The sequence below is a fragment of the Cataglyphis hispanica genome, chromosome 13 (assembly GCF_021464435.1).
Source record: "Cataglyphis hispanica isolate Lineage 1 chromosome 13, ULB_Chis1_1.0, whole genome shotgun sequence".
NCBI lineage: Eukaryota > Metazoa > Arthropoda > Insecta > Hymenoptera > Formicidae > Cataglyphis > Cataglyphis hispanica.
The window spans coordinates 847,786-865,021 of NC_065966.1; the positions used below are offsets into that span (position 1 = coordinate 847,786).

General features: G+C 29.9%; 5 protein-coding genes across 8 annotated transcripts in view; 2 read left to right on the forward strand and 3 right to left on the reverse strand.

Moving 5' to 3' along the window:
• LOC126854125 (uncharacterized) overlaps positions 1-3,808 on the forward strand; it is a 41,547-nt gene extending 37,739 nt beyond the window's left edge. For both annotated transcript variants that reach the window (XM_050600520.1, XM_050600521.1), the window contains 5 exons: positions 445-835; positions 1,160-1,591; positions 1,853-2,054; positions 2,150-2,338; positions 2,745-3,808. In XM_050600520.1, coding sequence (XP_050456477.1) covers positions 445-835; positions 1,160-1,591; positions 1,853-2,054; positions 2,150-2,338; positions 2,745-2,930 — 1,400 coding nt within the window. In that variant the 3' untranslated portion in view covers positions 2,931-3,808. The remainder of the gene's footprint in view (positions 1-444; positions 836-1,159; positions 1,592-1,852; positions 2,055-2,149; positions 2,339-2,744) is intronic.
• On the reverse strand, positions 3,667-5,250 carry LOC126854180 (dynactin subunit 3-like). The gene is made up of 2 exons (XM_050600626.1): positions 5,125-5,250; positions 3,667-4,703 (listed from the first exon to the last, which is right to left on the reverse strand). The coding sequence occupies exon 2, from the start codon at positions 4,693-4,695 to the stop codon at positions 4,126-4,128; it is 570 nt and encodes a 189-aa protein (XP_050456583.1). The 5' UTR covers positions 4,696-4,703; positions 5,125-5,250; the 3' UTR covers positions 3,667-4,125.
• A 1,404-nt stretch (positions 5,251-6,654) lies between these two features.
• On the forward strand, positions 6,655-10,747 carry LOC126854149 (heparan-sulfate 6-O-sulfotransferase 3-B). Its single transcript, XM_050600566.1, has 4 exons — positions 6,655-7,391; positions 8,112-8,515; positions 8,909-9,088; positions 10,118-10,747. The coding sequence occupies exons 1-4, from the start codon at positions 6,842-6,844 to the stop codon at positions 10,427-10,429; spliced, it is 1,446 nt and encodes a 481-aa protein (XP_050456523.1). The 5' UTR covers positions 6,655-6,841; the 3' UTR covers positions 10,430-10,747.
• Positions 10,748-13,529: 2,782 nt separating this feature from the next.
• On the reverse strand, positions 13,530-15,476 carry LOC126854179 (SPRY domain-containing protein 7). Its single transcript, XM_050600625.1, has 4 exons — positions 14,958-15,476; positions 14,223-14,500; positions 13,959-14,061; positions 13,530-13,886 (listed from the first exon to the last, which is right to left on the reverse strand). Exons 1-4 carry the CDS (start codon positions 15,058-15,060, stop codon positions 13,789-13,791), a joined length of 582 nt encoding a protein of 193 aa, XP_050456582.1. The 5' UTR covers positions 15,061-15,476; the 3' UTR covers positions 13,530-13,788.
• Positions 15,477-15,537: 61 nt separating this feature from the next.
• The window catches only part of LOC126854186 (60S ribosomal protein L35a), a 118,496-nt gene continuing 116,797 nt past the window's right edge, over positions 15,538-17,236 (reverse strand). The window contains exons 1-4 of one of the 3 annotated variants that reach the window (XM_050600637.1): positions 17,105-17,164; positions 16,362-16,604; positions 15,927-16,085; positions 15,538-15,616 (exon numbers count right to left, since the gene is read on the reverse strand). In XM_050600637.1, the coding sequence (XP_050456594.1) occupies positions 15,593-15,616; positions 15,927-16,085; positions 16,362-16,601 (423 nt within the window). In that variant the 5' untranslated portion in view covers positions 16,602-16,604; positions 17,105-17,164 and the 3' untranslated portion in view covers positions 15,538-15,592. Of the gene's footprint in view, positions 15,617-15,926; positions 16,086-16,361; positions 16,605-17,053; positions 17,165-17,236 lie in introns of those variants that run through there. The other 2 variants (XM_050600635.1, XM_050600636.1) reach the window with 2 other exon arrangements.

The window sequence follows — 17,236 nt, forward strand, 5'->3', positions numbered from 1 at the left end:
AATTTCCTGATTTTTCAAAAAAATAATTTCGAGGCGTCAATAATTTAAGTTATAAATAAATGACAAAAAGAACTTTTCATAAACTAAATTTTGTCGAAAGATTAATAAAACTACATTTTTTAGTTAATTTCTCAAATAGAATTTACTTTAATAATTTAGTTTGAGTTTTAATTAAAAAAGATATGTAATAAAAAAAATTAAAAACTTGCCGACTTGTCGTCATTTTCGCTAAGAAAAAGGCAACTGCAAATTTTTCCAGCAGAAAATTTGCTATTAAAAGAAGCATCCATTTATTTCGAAGTATTCTATATAAAATAATATGCAATAAATAATAAATTAATGATCTTAAGCTGTGTGACATAAGAGTGATAAAAATATTAAATATGATAAACTAATTGTTATTAAAAAAAAATCTGAATATAATTATAAAATTCAATTTTATAGGGAGATGCATTCCGGCATCATGGCAATGCAACGGACGACCCGATTGTGAAGATTATCGGGATGAATACAATTGCAGCGAAAGTTGTAAAGATAATCAGTATTTATGTCTAACGGAGAAGTGGTGCATTCCACAAACGTGGCGTTGCAACGGAATTGCTGAATGTGTAAACGAAGAAGACGAAAAGCAGTGCGATTGCGGTCTAGATCAATTCAAATGTCAAACCGGTGGATGCATTTCCTCGATCCAAAAATGCGACGGCGTTAAAAATTGTCCTGATTATTCAGACGAATGGAATTGTCTAATTACCAATATCACTGCGGAAACGGATATCAATACCGAGAATAATATGGCGAGCGAACCAAGTGATAACGTGTCACTGTTGAAGATAAGGTATATTATATAATTGCATCAAATAGATATAATGAATATAATATTTGTTTGCTTTTTTCTAATTTCTATGTTCTCATTCAATTTTGCCGCAAATTAACAGGATACTTAATTATAAAAAATTATAAATTGTGCTCAAATATATATGACTATAATTTTTTCAAATAAAAACAAAGGCTTGATTTATATCGAAATTAATTAATAAATATTCATATTGAATTTTTGAATAATCGAAGATTCCACAAACTGCAGAATAGATTCACTAGTCTTGGATTTTATAAACCGCTTTATAGTAAACTATATTAACGTTATCATACATTTATGTAGACAATATGACAACGAATATCGACTAGTCTGTTCGGATGGATGGAGCGAAGAATTTAGCGATTCCTATTGTCGGACTTTGGGCTTCGCTGGAGCCGAGACGACTAAGAATGTTCGACTATCTGCGGAAAAAGATCGAAGCGAAAAAATTCTAAGACTGAAAACGAATCCAAATCACCGTCTGCCACTAGTCACGAATCTAGAGCAAGTAGAATTTTGCGTGTCGGATAAAGTCGTGCAAGTGTCGTGCCAAGAATTTTCATGCGGTCTGCACGATGCTGAAGGATCGACCGCGAGATTATCTGGTGCCACGCCAGCTAACGATGGACAATGGTCCAGCGTGGCTCTGTTGAAGGAGCTAAAACACGGGACCGCTTGTACAGCCAGCATAATCGGTCCCATGCACGCTCTGGCCAGTTACTCTTGTATTTACAGGTAATTAAATGTATAAATATATACGCGATACGCGCGACGTCATTGGACGACGAGATAAATCGCACCGTAATTAAGAATTGATAAAAAAATACTTAATATTTATGTATAATCTTATATAATTTAAATTTTTGCTTCAATTTATATATATTTATAATTTATATACATATAATATTGAATATCATTTTTTTAGTATAAAATGTACGCGCGATATATTGTTTTAATATTATCACATAATACAATAATTTTTTTGAATTCACATAGATACAAGGATGGCAATAAATGGCAACTTTTCGCCGGTGAGGATATGCTGAAAGGGCAATCCGTGAAAAATATCGTGCCCTATCCTCAAGTAAAATATAATCAGTTCCTGTACAATAATGATATCGCCCTGATCGAATTAGAGGAACCGTTAGTGTTTTCCAGAAACATTAGCGCCGTATGTCTTCCCAGACAGCCTATCCAGGTACGCATTCGCGCGATTAAATTCTCTGATATGTATAATTCTCTAATTTAATTAAGCATATTTATAATGTTCGATAATTTTTCATAATTGAGCAGAGACAGATTTGCGTAATAGCAGGATGGGGATTTTCTATGAACGGGGAAATAGATTTACAACAATATCTCAAATTCTTGTCTCTTCCAACATATGATTCCGATAAATGTAATGCCACGAGTCATTCAGGATTTATTACGGAACACAATATATGTGCAAGATTGACTGATACGGATAAAGGCCCTTGTTATGTAAGTTTAACATTAAAAAACAACACGATTTTATAATTATCATTTAGAAAATATTTGAGAGAGAAAGATAATGAAAAAGATACTAAAACAAAATATCAAATCTGTACAAAAATCACGAATATATTCTTCTCAATTAAACAACTGTATCCAAATAAATAATATAACTTGAAATTTATAAAATATGCAATTTTACATAAATCGCAAATACGCAAATATTCATTATGCAACAGTTACATTTCAAACATAAAAATTTGTTGAAAAACTGCAATTAATTAATTATTGACACATATTAATATGTGTACATATGTATACATTAATTAACGTGTGTATTTATCATTGCATTATAATAAATTGTAATGAAATTGCCAATTAGTTGGCATTAATGCAATTCAATATGTGCTTCCAGAATGACGAAGGAGCGCCACTAATGTGTGCCAGTGAATCACAGGGTATACCAGAAAGATGGGAAATACAAGGCTTACTAAGTTATCATAGCAGATGTTCAAGGGATCATCCAGCAATTTTCTCGAGCTTAGAGCCAGCGCTCTCGTGGATACGCGAATCCGTGCCAGCTTTGCAAACGCAAAGCTAAATAATTATTATATCGATTTTTCGAGATATATGAGAAGCTGGTATTCACGATATTGTATACTAAATGAGAATGGCAAGTTTAATAGGCAAGAAAAAATCGTCATTATAAAAAGATTGTACTATAGAAGAAAAATTTGCGTTAAACTCTCTTTTTATATTGAAAAATCATACATATTCAATTTTTACACACATTTAATTAAATTCACATCCCTCTTTTTTATAATTTTTGTTCCTACTTTTTTTTGATAATTCTCAAATTTCTCCCCTATAAAAATTTAACAATAGAACAAAAAATAAGCACTTAAATTCTGTACATGATAACAAAACATATGTAAAGAAAATGAAGATAACAAAATTATAAATTGATTTATAATTAAGGAAATATTATGTAAATATTGTATAAAGTAATTGTTTATTATGGATAATGTGGTATAAGAGTTTATTAGTGAAATGGGTCTCTTAAATTTACATTTTTTGTAAGTAAAATTCCTATCTGTTATTATATGTACATGAAATTCATTATTATCTAATGAAGCTAAAAATTTAAAATCTTTTGTGATATCCCGAATATTTCCAAAATGTACTTTTATATATCAATTTAAAATAATTATTTAACACAAGAGACATCGATACATATACGATACATGGCCGATTATACATGAATCAATAGTTTGTCTCAGAGATCCTAAATAAGGATTTCTGAAATGAACATAGATAGAATTAAGCAGTAGATAGGCTAACTGTATATATAATATATAACTATTTTAATAAAATACATTGTTATAGAAATTAAACAGTATGTTCATATATGCATAGTCATTGCAAAATGCGTATTTTTATATTTCAAATAAAAATAATAAATAAAACATATTTTAAACAGATTATGTATCCAATATTTTCTTTTTCTATTTTAGTATGCTTCTATAAAATATTACTATAAATAATTTAAAAATTGATAAAACTGAATTTGCACTATAACATAAAAACTAAACATACAATTAATTTGTTCTTTATAGCTGAACTGGCTGCACTAGTTCAGAATTTATCTCTTTCTCTCCACATTGAAAAGAGAAAAATAAACTTTGAACTAGTGTAGCAAGTTCAACTATAAAAAACAGATCAAATATAAATTAATTATAAAAGCTAAAATACGATATAAATTAACAATAAAGTAATTAATTGGGACAATTATTTCCTCAATCATCTGTTTGTTTCTTTGGTTTAGCTGCTATTTCAGCAGCCGTAACTGCAGCATCTAAAGTAATTAATGATTCTGATATACTACTTATGACTGCATTATATTTAGATAAAAGATCATGTATATGAGCACTCAGTTCTTTGGAATCTTCGTAAGTTTTCAGGTATGACAATGATATTTTATTAAATGTGCTATTTAATTCAGGCACATTTTTTATACGTTCTGATTCTAATATAGGCATGAGCTCCTGCACTTTGGTTAATAGATTATCATTCTCTATAATTTCTGGCTCCATCGCCAGTAGCAATTGTGCTTTAGCACTTACAGGTATATCAAAATCTTCAGAAGCAGGTTCCAGATAGCCATTTAATTCTGGTAGCCGTTTGATAAGTGCATTTGGCTTTTCTCTGCCCGACAATGCTGAAGAGATTAGCGAGTTGACATCAAAGAGACGTTCAATGATAGTGTTTGGTGGTGCAGGATCATCGATACTAATTGTTTTACCATGTCCATATACTTGCTTCTCTAAATTAGCAATTCTGTCTTCTAGCAACTTGATAGATGACATCTTAAAAGCTAAAATACAAAAGTATATATATATATATATATATATATATATATATATATATAAAATATTTTACACATTATTAAAATACAATAACTAGATAAATCATGAAATATACACATCAATTATTGATTTTGTACTTCTCTTAAAATGTACTTACTATTTACACAAATTGTGTCTTATTAATTAATTCAATTAGTATGAATTAGTTTAAAATTACAGAATGTGTATATTTTATGCGATTATGTATATTATTATAGATATTTTTAATGAACATTCATCAAACAACAGAAGATGTAAAATGTTTAATTCGCACAAAATTAAACATTTCGTGCAAATTAAACATTTTATATTTTTATTCGAGATATTGCATATTCTTATAGACAGTTACATAAATTCCACAATAATAGATATAATTTACAATTTACTTACTTCGTTGTTAAAAATTCAAGTTCGATGAGATTGGTAAGTTTGACAGAAATGCTTAGAGGTTAGGTTTCTTGTTACTCACCATCACTATCCTCACTTGACATGCGCGCGCAATGCCCATATGATCACGTGATTACATACAAATATTTTTAATTCGGTTATATATAATTCGAAAAAAAGCAACTTTTTATTCAAAAATTTCGATATATGATAACAAATTTTATAAAATGTAGGTATAATCAATTTCCTTCTTTATTAATTTCTCACATAATATAAAAAATCATTCTCATTCTCAGATCATATACTTCATATTTCGCAATCGCGCGCATAGATTGAGAAATGTGCTCTATTTTGAGCATAAATATTATATAATTAATTTATACACAAATTACAAAATGCACATAGGAATGGTCGACTAAATTATTCGCGATTGTTTCGGCCTTTGAAAATTGCATTCGAATGAAAATGCGGCTATTCTATTATACAAACAGATCAAAATGTTCTTATAAATTTCTGAATTTTAAATCTACAGCATATTTCGTCTGTGTAGCAAATCAAATTCTAAGTACAATCTAATCATGATTTCATCACGACACATGCAAATGAATTTTATTATTTACCTTCTTTTTCCGGCGCGCAAATATTCCATTTCCTTCCCGGCCTCGCGCTGTTGGAACTTACTTATCGAACTTTTGTCGACGAGATTTCATCTCGATCGCCTTCTCTTCAATCTATTTCAAGTGTCTTCGCACTCTTATGTCCTTTTGCATATTCTTATTTTATACTTTGTGTTTTCACGCGTAATACAATTTAAAAAATACACTCTTTTAACGAGAAACGCACGAACTTGATTTCACTTGCGTGGCTCCCTCCATCGAGCCTCGAACCCAGACACTCGACGCGTTGACACCAGACGCGCCACGCGCCGCGCCACAAATTTTTTCATCTTGAGTGTATCTACAAATTGTCAGGTCTGTTTATTTCGTTCTTTTTTTTCGCTTTCTACATTCATTCTTCGATTTCTTTATCTCTAATGCCTGTATATACATCCATCTCATTTCTAAACTGCAGCAACTTTTAATAATTGCAAACAAAATGAACAAATCGAATAATAAATAAATATATGCCGATTTTTTAATACGTCTAGTTTGTACTTTTTCGAAGATTTATTGATTAGGAACTTTTCACAAACTAGATAATTATTTCAATTCATTTACTTTTCGAGAGACAAAGGAGGTTTCTTCTATTTATGAAACAAGATTGTAAATCGAATAGAAAGAAAATCTTCGTGACAGGGGGAGGAAATTAATTATACATAATCGGGATAAAAGAAATAATCTATGAAAAAATATTTGCAAAGCATTCGTGTCATAAAACAAAATACATACAAAAAATCTAAGTCTATTTAATTATAATTTTTACAAAGTAAATTTATTGGTCATTATTATTTATATCTATTTTTTTTATATAGCTTTTTCGCGCGCGACAAGGAGCGGGAATTGCGAGAGATTACGGATGATCGAAGCCATTCGAAGCGGCGAGTTAGTGAGCTGAGTGAGCGGAGAGCGGAGAGAGCATCTGTCATGGCCGACGCTCGGTTGGCGAGCGTAGTTACGGTCGGATCGTATCAGCGTGCGGTGGTATACGGCACTACGACAGTGCTCCAAGGAGAGTGACTGAGGGGTGGTGAGACCAGGAGCGACGCGAGACACAATAATGGATGATAATGGGCAGACGAGCGGGTACCGATGCGAGGATAGACGCTACCACTAGCGAGCTCGAGGTGCTCGTCGTCGTGTCGAAAGAGGAGGTGGAGGAGGAGGAGGAGGAGGAGGAGGAAGAGGAGGAGGAGGAGGTGCTGCGAGAGGCGAGCTTATGCGACGGGAGGTCCGCGATGACGATGATGATGGAGTCGCGGCATCCGCGTAGGGCCCGCTTGCGCCGCTTCGTCGGGATATGCCTGTTTCTAGCGTTGACCGGGATCGTCTACCTGGGCTACTTTTGTCCGGATCATGTGTGCGCCCTGACCAATCGCGAGATCAAAGAATCTATCAGGGTATCCGAGAGCCTGTCCGCCCCCGTTGGCTCCGCCGCATTGTCTTCCGTGTCCATCGAGTTTGATAAAAACGGCTTGCTCTCGGTGCATCCCGCCTTCAAGCTGCAGAGCATCCAGGGCAGTTTGGGCTACGATGATGTTTTCGCCAATGACACGTTCCAGTTTGATATTAATGCTCACGATGTCATGGTTTTTTTGCACATACAAAAAACTGGTAAGTTTACGCGAAAACTACATTTATTGACCAGGTATTATTGTCTATACGCAGGATCTTTTTTTGATTACTACATCTGTTTCTTGGAGTCTTAAAAAATTTGTTGAAGTGCTAAACATGTAAAATGATTGCGTTAAAGTTTTAATACATAATTTTTACTTTATTTATTTATAAATATTAATAGAAATATATTCTGTTAAAGAAATTATTTATGTTATTTATTTTTTATCCAAGTTTCAAAATGAATTAATGTAAATAAATTAATAAATATACTTAATAATAAAATCTATAAAAAATAAATCATTTGTTCACAATATATTTCTTTTTTTCTATACCAAGATCTTTAGTGTATGTTTAGACAAAAGGAAAACAATAAAACAATGTTACTTTTCTTTTGGTCGTTGTACACTTGAATTATTGAATTATTCATCAGGCATACTCTTTGGACCCTATCTTAGAAAGAATAATTCAGGGATGTGAAGTTATTTAGTATGCTATATGCTTATATCCTCTCTCTCTTTTCTTTTTCTTTGTATTCATAAATTTTTCTTTACAAAAAGTGCATCTCATTAGAATTAATAGACTCATTAGACAATAAAAATTGCTAAAATTTATTCATAATAAATAAATTTATACATAAAAAATTTTGTTATTAATTTAGATTAATAATATAAATATCTGTTATATACAAGATATCTAATATTGTTATTTTGTTAAAAGGTGGGACATTATTTGGAAAACATCTGGTACGAGACCTAGAGTTACAAAGACCGTGTTCGTGTCAACGACGACGAAAGCGTTGCTTCTGTTTCCGTCCAAATCGTAACGAAAATTGGTTATTTTCGCGATATTCAACCGGTTGGAAATGCGGTCTACACGCGGATTGGACCGAATTAACGAATTGTGTAGATACAGAGCTCAATAAAATCGAAGGGGAAGGCATCAAACGTCGTTACTTTTACCTAACTATCATAAGAGATCCCGTTGCGAGATATCTCTCCGAATTCAAGCATGTGCAAAGGGGTGCTACGTGGAGAGGTGCTCGTCATTGGTGCGGAGGTACTCAAGCAAATATACCCCAATGTTACAATGGCTCCAGTTGGAAAAATGTCACTTTAGAACAGGTAATCTCAGTTTTTTTTTTTTCAGAATTGCATGGCATAAAAGAATTTTTTACACTTAGTCAACATCTTTGCTCATTTTGCATTTGTAATAGAGACTTCTTTCACAAATTAATATAGCTCATCTACATGTTGTGTTCTATGTCTAGAAATACATTAAGATAAGAGTTTCTTATCTGAATAAAACCTCCCTTTTTTATGTTGTACACAGTTATTTCCTGTCAGATAACTTTATGCCCTCTTTCATAATAAGTGCATTATGCTTGTGACTTGTTGTTACTAGTTGCTACACATAAACAATGAAAACGGAATTTTATTTGAATAAAGAGATCAGGAATAGAAATGTTAATAGAGATTAGAAAGCTTAATTTGTTAACAAAGATTATATCTTTGCAGTTTATGGCGTGTCCCTATAATTTGGCGAGTAATCGTCAAACTAGAATGCTAGCAGATTTGTCAATAGTTGGCTGTTATAATTCTACTCTTAGCAGTGCTGACAGAGATCGTTTAATGTTGGCCAGTGCAAAGCACAATTTGCAGTACATGCCTTTCTTCATGTTGACTGAGTATCAGAAGGTATGCAATATGTTTATGATTATATATATCATACAATTTAATTATATTGTCACTTTATTATTATTATTATTATTATTATTATTACTATTATTGTTATAAATTTATGTTATTCCTGTCATAATAATCTTTATAACATTCGTATAATAGTCTTTATATAAAAATATCTTTTTGTTGAACTCACGCGCGATATAATGTAATCAATAAAATATGTTAAATATGCAAAATAATGCAGAAAACAATTGCAACAGTTCTTCTATGAATATGTATTATAACTATATAAAGTTGTTTCTTATACATAAAGTGTATTCTTATACATCACGTTCGCGGCTTGAATGCTTAAAAATAGACGTCTTAATGTAAATATTTATAGAAGTTCCTTTCTTCCAACTGCGAGCAATAGGTTTACTCTGTCTAAATTATCCATTACTCTGTCCTTAGATTCTTATTTTCTACTATAGTTATTTCATCTTTGGTAGGCACTTGGAAAATATTTAAAAACTTGTTATTTCTTTATATGTATATATAATTTTTATTATATATTTTATATATTATTATACTGTTTAAAAAGTAACATTTTTTTTCTAAGACAATGTTACATAATTATAAATAATTCTAGAATGTGTTTTTTTTATTGTAATATAGTATTTTTTTCAATAATGTGCGTCATGTGTAATTTTTTTATAACATCACAGATTATCATCTAGTTCTTATAAATAATAATCTTTTTTTATTGTGACTCTTAATCGATAAATTAAAGTTGTTAGCCTTGATCTTTATTCACAGATTTGACATCAAAAAGCATTCAATTACATACATAATACAGTAGTATTCATGTTAGAATATTATTCAAATCATTATTAAAAGATATTTTATTGATATATTATTTTAATTATATATATATAATATTTAAATTAGAGAAAATAATAAAGTGTTCCTAATATAATAGTAATTAATATATTAATGATTAAATATGTGTAAATATATTAATATTCAATATTTTATACTAATGACAAAATTGTATCACATCAGGTGGGACAGTATACCTTTGAGGAAACGTTTAAGATGCGATTTGCAGTTGCCTTTGAACAGCATAATGCTACACTTAGCGCAGCTACTATGGCAACCCTTAGCGCGGACCAATTGGACACTGTACGTAGGCTCAACAGTCTGGACTTGGAACTCTACGAATTTGCAAAGAATCTCGCCTTTCAAAGATTTAAACGGCTTAGAGATCGTGATCCACATTTCGTACAACGATTTCAACATCTTGGTGAATTACCATCAAGGCAAAGTGTCACAGAATTTAATTGGGATTCCGCCATTGAAGATACTACAGAGTGATATGTAAGTATGTTATCTCTATCAACGCCAAACATTACGCTGGATCTGAGTATCTTAGGGAAATGCTTTTGAAACAAAATGGTTTATGTATAAATCACCTAGCTATTTGCATAAAATTTACCAAAAGCACGGAAATGTACTTGGACGAGACCAAAGAGAAATCCGAGAACCTTGTGATGAACCTGGCTATTCTATCAGCAACTAAAAGTAAAAGTTGCAATGTGTAACGTTCACAAAAATTTTCTATGATTCATAAAATACTTGTAGACTTTATGAAGATTCTTCCACATATAAGTAACACATATCTTTGCTTATAATTCTACACAGATAAAAATGCTAATTTTTTTTATAAGATTTATCTACAAACAGAATTATTGCCATATGCGCCAAATGATTTTTCTCAAATCAATTTGTACATATATTTATGCCGTTTTTAATTAATTTATATCTTTTGGATTCATATATATATATATATATATATATATATATATATATATATATATATATACATATACATATATTATGTATGAAATTTGTTTCTATTTTCAATTTATGAATTTATATAAATAGTTTTATAACTATAAATGTTGATGTGCAAATAAACTTACATATATTTTAATTGAATGTAATAAAATATGTATCAAAAGTCATAATTTCAGTTCAATAGGTATAAAAAATAATAAGGTATAAAAAATAATATTTAGAAGCAAAATGAGAATACTATTATTTTCTAATAATGCATATAATTTAAAAAAAAATTTATTTCTGAGTTTTTGAGAACATTTTCATATATAAAGTTTATATAGTCTTCTTTTCAAGAAAAACTAAATTTGTTCATCACACCCATATATACATGAATTAATCTATATTATTGAAATAATAAATAAAAAGCTTACACTTATGTGTAATGTAAAATGTTATGTAAAATGTGAAGATTATTGAAATAAGCATGTACGTTCATAAAAAAAAAATACAAATGAACAAAACTGCAACTTGAGATGCAAAAATGCTGAATATAATAATGATATTGATTAATTATATTTACATTGGATACATTATATTGAATTTATAATATTTGTTATCCATATATACATGCAACAAATGCTACTAATTATTGCACAAATATTCTAGCCATATTAAAAGAGAATTTTGTTTTATTTAAAGATATAAAAAGAGCATATATGAGATTCTCAATTATTTTACACACTATTATTTATAACAGGAAGTTAAGAAATAGAGTGAGAATAATAGTTTCAACATTTGGTAAAATTTTATGCATTATACAATTTTTTACATCAGTAGCATATATTGTAATTAAAAAAGATGCACACTCATAGGTTTTGAATTACTTTTGTAAATATATATCTCTAAAAGTATATATATATATATTTTTTAATCAAATTACTTTCAGCACATGATTGAAACGAGTCCGTTAGCTTTATGAAGCTAACATTAGTATTTTGTATAGTTTAAATAATAAAATACTGACTATGATAAGCCATATGTAAATTAAGATATGTAAAATGGAAAAAAATATCCATTTTCAATCGTTGGATTTGCACACTATTCAAGAGATGATTAACGGTCCTAGACTCGATTGATATAAAATGCTATGCTGTTCATTAATTATATTATTTCGTGCTGAAAGAAATATTCTCTCAACGCATAGATATAATTAAATCATATCGAAGGTCCTCCAAATGTTTCAAAAAATTATTTAAATAAATTATTTTCACAGGCCTACATAATTTTATCACAAATAACAATAATGCATTAAATGATTGTCGTTATTCTTAGATTAAAATTAATCGTACTATTTTAACACAATTAATATTAATTCAATATACAACAAAAGTTGTAAGTGCAATAAGATTTGCGATGGGTTACCATTATAAATATCTCATATCATCCAGTCATAAATATAAAATATAGCGATTTTAGTTACATACATTAGCTAATAATTATAGCATAGGCAAAGATTCTCTTGATATTAATAATGGTCTTTCGAATGAATACAATACATGTATATCTAATAATATAGGAAATCGAGTGCCATAAAAATCATGTAAAAAAAATTTATCATTACAAAAATGCGCAATTATGTTATTTTTAGTATATAGGAATTTAATTATGGCAGATAATGAGTTTAGAGGTAATATATTACATTATAAATATTACATTGTTTCAATCGAATGACCTATTTATATTACAAATATATACATGTAACATTAAGTGTGTAAAATTATCAATAATTGTTTAAAGCTACTTTACTATTAAGGACCAAAGATTTAAGATGTTTCAGCAAGTATTCAGAAAGCTTGCAGCACAAACAACTATAAGAAACTTTTTATACACATTGTTAGAAAAAAAGCTCATTATGTCGACGATAAGCGCAAATGATTATTTTAAGTTTTTTTCGTTTAGCTATCATTTTCATATTATTAATGGCGCTTATCTGACTGTGATCGATTCTTATATCAGAAAAAGGCGTATCTATTCAATTATATTAAATGATAGTCTACGATTTATCTTGGATGCATTAGAATTTTGTAAGTTTGATGATCTCATTAAAAATGTATTCGTTCTACATATACACAATAATTGAATCATTGAAATATTCACATGATCAATGATGTAAAAAAAGAGATGCAAGTTTTCAATATTAGAAAGGAAACATTAGCTTTAATGTTTATTATACAATAATTGTAGCAAGAAAAAGGATATAAAAAGAGAAAGATAAAGAAATGCTATGACACTAGCCTAATGAAGCGAATAATAGGCCTAAGCCGTCGGTACCTTATTTAAGCCACTGTATATACCATACCATTAGTTATTTAAGAATCAATAAATCATGTATACAAGTCACACATATTTGTGTGTGATTACATCTATTATTATATACAATTATACAAATAAAGGTATACAGATATTGTAAAATAGACGTCGCGCAGATCGAAATAGAGCTGAATCTAACTCATTTGGATGATTAATAAGTAAGTTCTTTAATTTTAATAAATCTGAAGAATCTTTCAGTTATGTAAACTTTATATTTATTATAAATCTCTTCATCCTGTAATGGATCGAAAAATGGATTCTCATATAGTATTAGGCAAATTATTTATTCCACGCATCTCGTTTTTTTAAATACATCCACACATATCATGCAGTTATTATGACAAACATTTATACTTTGTGACATTGTTTCTTAATACTATGCCTTCTCCTCTATTTGAGATTTGTTCTTATTAAATTATTCTTAGCTTAGTTCCAATGATTAATCAAAATCGCGAAATGGACGAACAATTATCAATTTTGACCATGATTATTATTTCATTTTTATTTCACTTTTTGTCATTCTGCTAAAGCAATGATTGCTCCAGCATTATTTTTTCGAAGCCCATTGGTGGAGCATAGATAAAATTCTCTAGAATTAAATCTAGGATGGCTCCATCATCAACTAAAAATTAAAATATTACTGACTAAAAGTCAATCATTATAATTTATATGTTAAAATGATAAATATACTTACCATATAACACTGGATAAACTCGTCCCTTTATATTTGTAACTGGAGCATTCATGGATTCTCCATTTAAATAAAAATTTAATTCTATATGGTCATAGGATACTCCCTAAAAAAAAATTGTTCGTAATTTTAAAAAGATTCCAGTTGCAATATAAATCTTAAAAACTCTAAGTACATATATATATTATTCTTTTGATTTTTTAAATCCTCAATATATTAATTTGCTGAAAAGCTTGTTAAAATTAAAAAAAAAGCAATGATACATACAATAACATCCCCTTCCTGTGCAGGATTTTGAATCTTGTGGAGTTCTTGCTGATTATGCCTTACAATACCATCCCAATTGAGTGCCCAACTTTCCGAGTCCTTTCCTCCTTCGGCAACATTGAGATCCGTATCACTTCTGGCTAGCCCAATAGCCCATATACCACCTTGCTGTATTTTTACTTCAAAATAACTTTTACTCTGAACAAGAGGGGCATTTGTTAAGGCACCACCATTTCCGCATATTCTTAGACCATTTTTCACTATTACTACTTCATTTCCTATATAAAAAAGTATTGGAACCATATATTTCAAAATTTCAATCAAACTATCTTTGTACAATCTTAATGTATACATCAAATGTGTAAAAGATATACTTAAACTAGATTTATAGATAGTACAATTGTTTAAAAGATGCACTAGCTTATATCAGATATACGTTTCAGAGACACAGTTTTTTATATTTACATAGAGGATATAAATCAGTAAACGCACTAAAAAAATTGCGATAGATTATTACATATTAGAATATATCAAGAATGTTTCTGGCGATCGTTTCGCGCAAAAACAATAAAATCTTCAACAATCGATTGTGTATTGATATTCTATAAAGAATAAACATGCAAAAAGTAGCGCGTAAATTACATATGACATGCATTTTGATGTTTTCCTAGCATTACGTCACGTCAATATTAATTCGGCCGATCTGACACTCGCGTGATAAGTGTTGACAGTTACCCATATGAGTCGTGTCTAAGGCGATGGGATTTCGTTCTCGCTTCGGAACTTGAGTCGCGGCGAAGCCGAGGCCGTCAAAACAGTTTCTCAGACAACAAAACATCGTTCTTGATATCGCTCGGATTTATTATTCGTTCACAAGTGCAGCAAACACGACATTGTATCGAGGAAAGTCCGTTCTTTTTTTTTTTACCCTCGTTTGGGATGTCTCCCGATATTTCGCTTAATTTTCGCCAAAATCCATTCGTAATAATGCGATCACAGACTGGCGTAAGCTTGACGTACTACTTACTAGACACTATTTCAAACCTACGAATAAGCAAATCGCAAAAATGGCTTCCCCTCCGAAGTTTTGATCAATATAAATTATCTCGACGAGCTTTTATCACGTAGCATGTCATACTTTATGATTCTTCCTCATATTTTAACGATAGGTATTATCGTTTAAATTTTTTCAAAATGCGAGCTCTTTGCGAATGACGTAAATTAAAGTTTGAGGTTAGATCAGGTTAGGTTTCGGATGAATAAAATGATGCATATGCATGTATTTTCAGCTTGCATATTTTGAGATAAACACAAATTTATTTTAGTACCAAAATGGTATTTATTTCCTTATATTATACAAGAATATGAATTTATATCCGACTGGGATACAGCATCTGCAACAAAAAAACAATTTGAATTATTTTTAGTAATAAAAATTATTTTTATCTGATATTGAGTAATGAGTTTTTTTTTTTAGCTGCACTAGTTCAAAGTTTATCTTTTTCCTTCAAATATGGAGAGAAAAAAATAAATTCTGAATTAACAGCCAGTTCAACTATAAAGAACAGATATAATATTACATGCAATACAGTTGATTGTAACAATTTATTAAAATAAGATATACATAGAAATTGTGTAAAATTATATATATGTATATGTATTTATGTGTATATATAGAATTATAAAATATAAATTTTAACTTACAATTCTGATACGATGACCCATAGCCTTGGCTGGTAGATTTCTCTTAAATTTTGCACGTACCGATCCACTTGCTCCATGGGGACGAGTGACTTTGCCCCAGATAGCTCTAACCTTTGTTTTTTTTGTGGTCTTTCCAGGTACTGGAGTCTTGTTTTTAGCCTACAGCAATATTTATACATATGCTATTTACTATAATAATTTAATTGAATAGAAATTCCATAATTTGAACTAGTGATAAATTAATGTGTTATATTAAATTTCACAAAATTAAAAGAAAAAAAAAGATATTAAAATAAATAAGAAAAAAAAAAAAATAAGTAAATAAAGATTTTGACTGCAAGAAGTTTTCTGTAAGAATTTTTCATATATTCTTGCGTTCAATTCAATTTTTCTTAAATGTAGATAAATTTATGCTGGGATACAGTTTATATCTACCTTATATACATAGACACATCGTTTTCCTACGTAGAAATCAGAGTCTGCTTTAGTACCAGCTCCTTCAATTTTGAGCAGTGCGGTATGTTCATGTTGATTGCGCAATCCACGTTTATAACCGGTGAAAATAGCCTTCGCGTACAGACGTCCGTGTCTCTTGAAGGGCCTCTTCCTCAGAGCCACCGGCGCATCTTCCGCAGCGCTTTCCTTCGTCTTAGGCGTTTTCACTTTGCTTGTCATTTTCTAAAAAAAAAATAAATAAATAAATAAAAGACAATAATACAATAAGAATCACACAAATATTCCTCGAATAAAAAAAAATGGAATTCTACGATTCACATGTTTATTAAAACGTGTTTATGAATTAACAGAATACTTTGTGGTTATGTACAACCACAGTGGACAGCAAGAAAACATTTTGTCAGAAATTATAGGAAAATATGACAAAATTTGCGTTAAAACTTGACATTTCTTCAGATGTACATATAATAATATTGAGTTTATGTGATTTATTAAACTATTTACATTTCTATCGTCACACTACGAACGCTAAATGCCATATGAAACATGTCACGGTAATCCGCCGGAATCATTGAAAATTAAGTAACAATTTAAGTAATCAAGTAATTATATAGTAATCTGACATAATGCTTTACAAAGTATCACTTTTATTTGCGAAAAAAATTAATTACGTGAGTGAATTTTTATTGTTAATTAGGAGATTTTGTCACTGCGAAACGTACCAAACGTGTATCATGAACTAAAAGAAACACAAGAAGGAATGGGAAACCTGAGGAAACCTTATATCCATCTGCTGGTAGAAAATACAACTAATAAGTAACTGATCATGTGACTGTAACATGAGTTTCTTGAAT

Bases quoted from the DNA above. Each gene is read 5' to 3' on its own strand.
- LOC126854180 (XM_050600626.1), bottom strand. From the start codon at position 4,695: ATGTCATCTATCAAGTTGCTAGAAGACAGAATTGCTAATTTAGAGAAG.
- LOC126854149 (XM_050600566.1), top strand. From the start codon at position 6,842: ATGATAATGGGCAGACGAGCGGGTACCGATGCGAGGATAGACGCTACC. The intron at 8,516-8,908 runs GTAATCTCAGTT...ATATCTTTGCAG, and splicing joins AAAATGTCACTTTAGAACAG to TTTATGGCGTGTCCCTATAA. The intron at 9,089-10,117 runs GTATGCAATATG...GTATCACATCAG, and splicing joins TGTTGACTGAGTATCAGAAG to GTGGGACAGTATACCTTTGA.
- LOC126854179 (XM_050600625.1), bottom strand. From the start codon at position 15,060: ATGTTTTGTTGTCTGAGAAACTGTTTTGACGGCCTCGGCTTCGCCGCG. The intron at 14,501-14,957 runs GTAACTGTCAAC...TTTTTTATATAG, and splicing joins CTTAGACACGACTCATATGG to GAAATGAAGTAGTAATAGTG. The intron at 13,887-13,958 runs GTAAGTATATTT...TTTAATTTTTAG, and splicing joins AGTTTATCCAGTGTTATATG to TTGATGATGGAGCCATCCTA.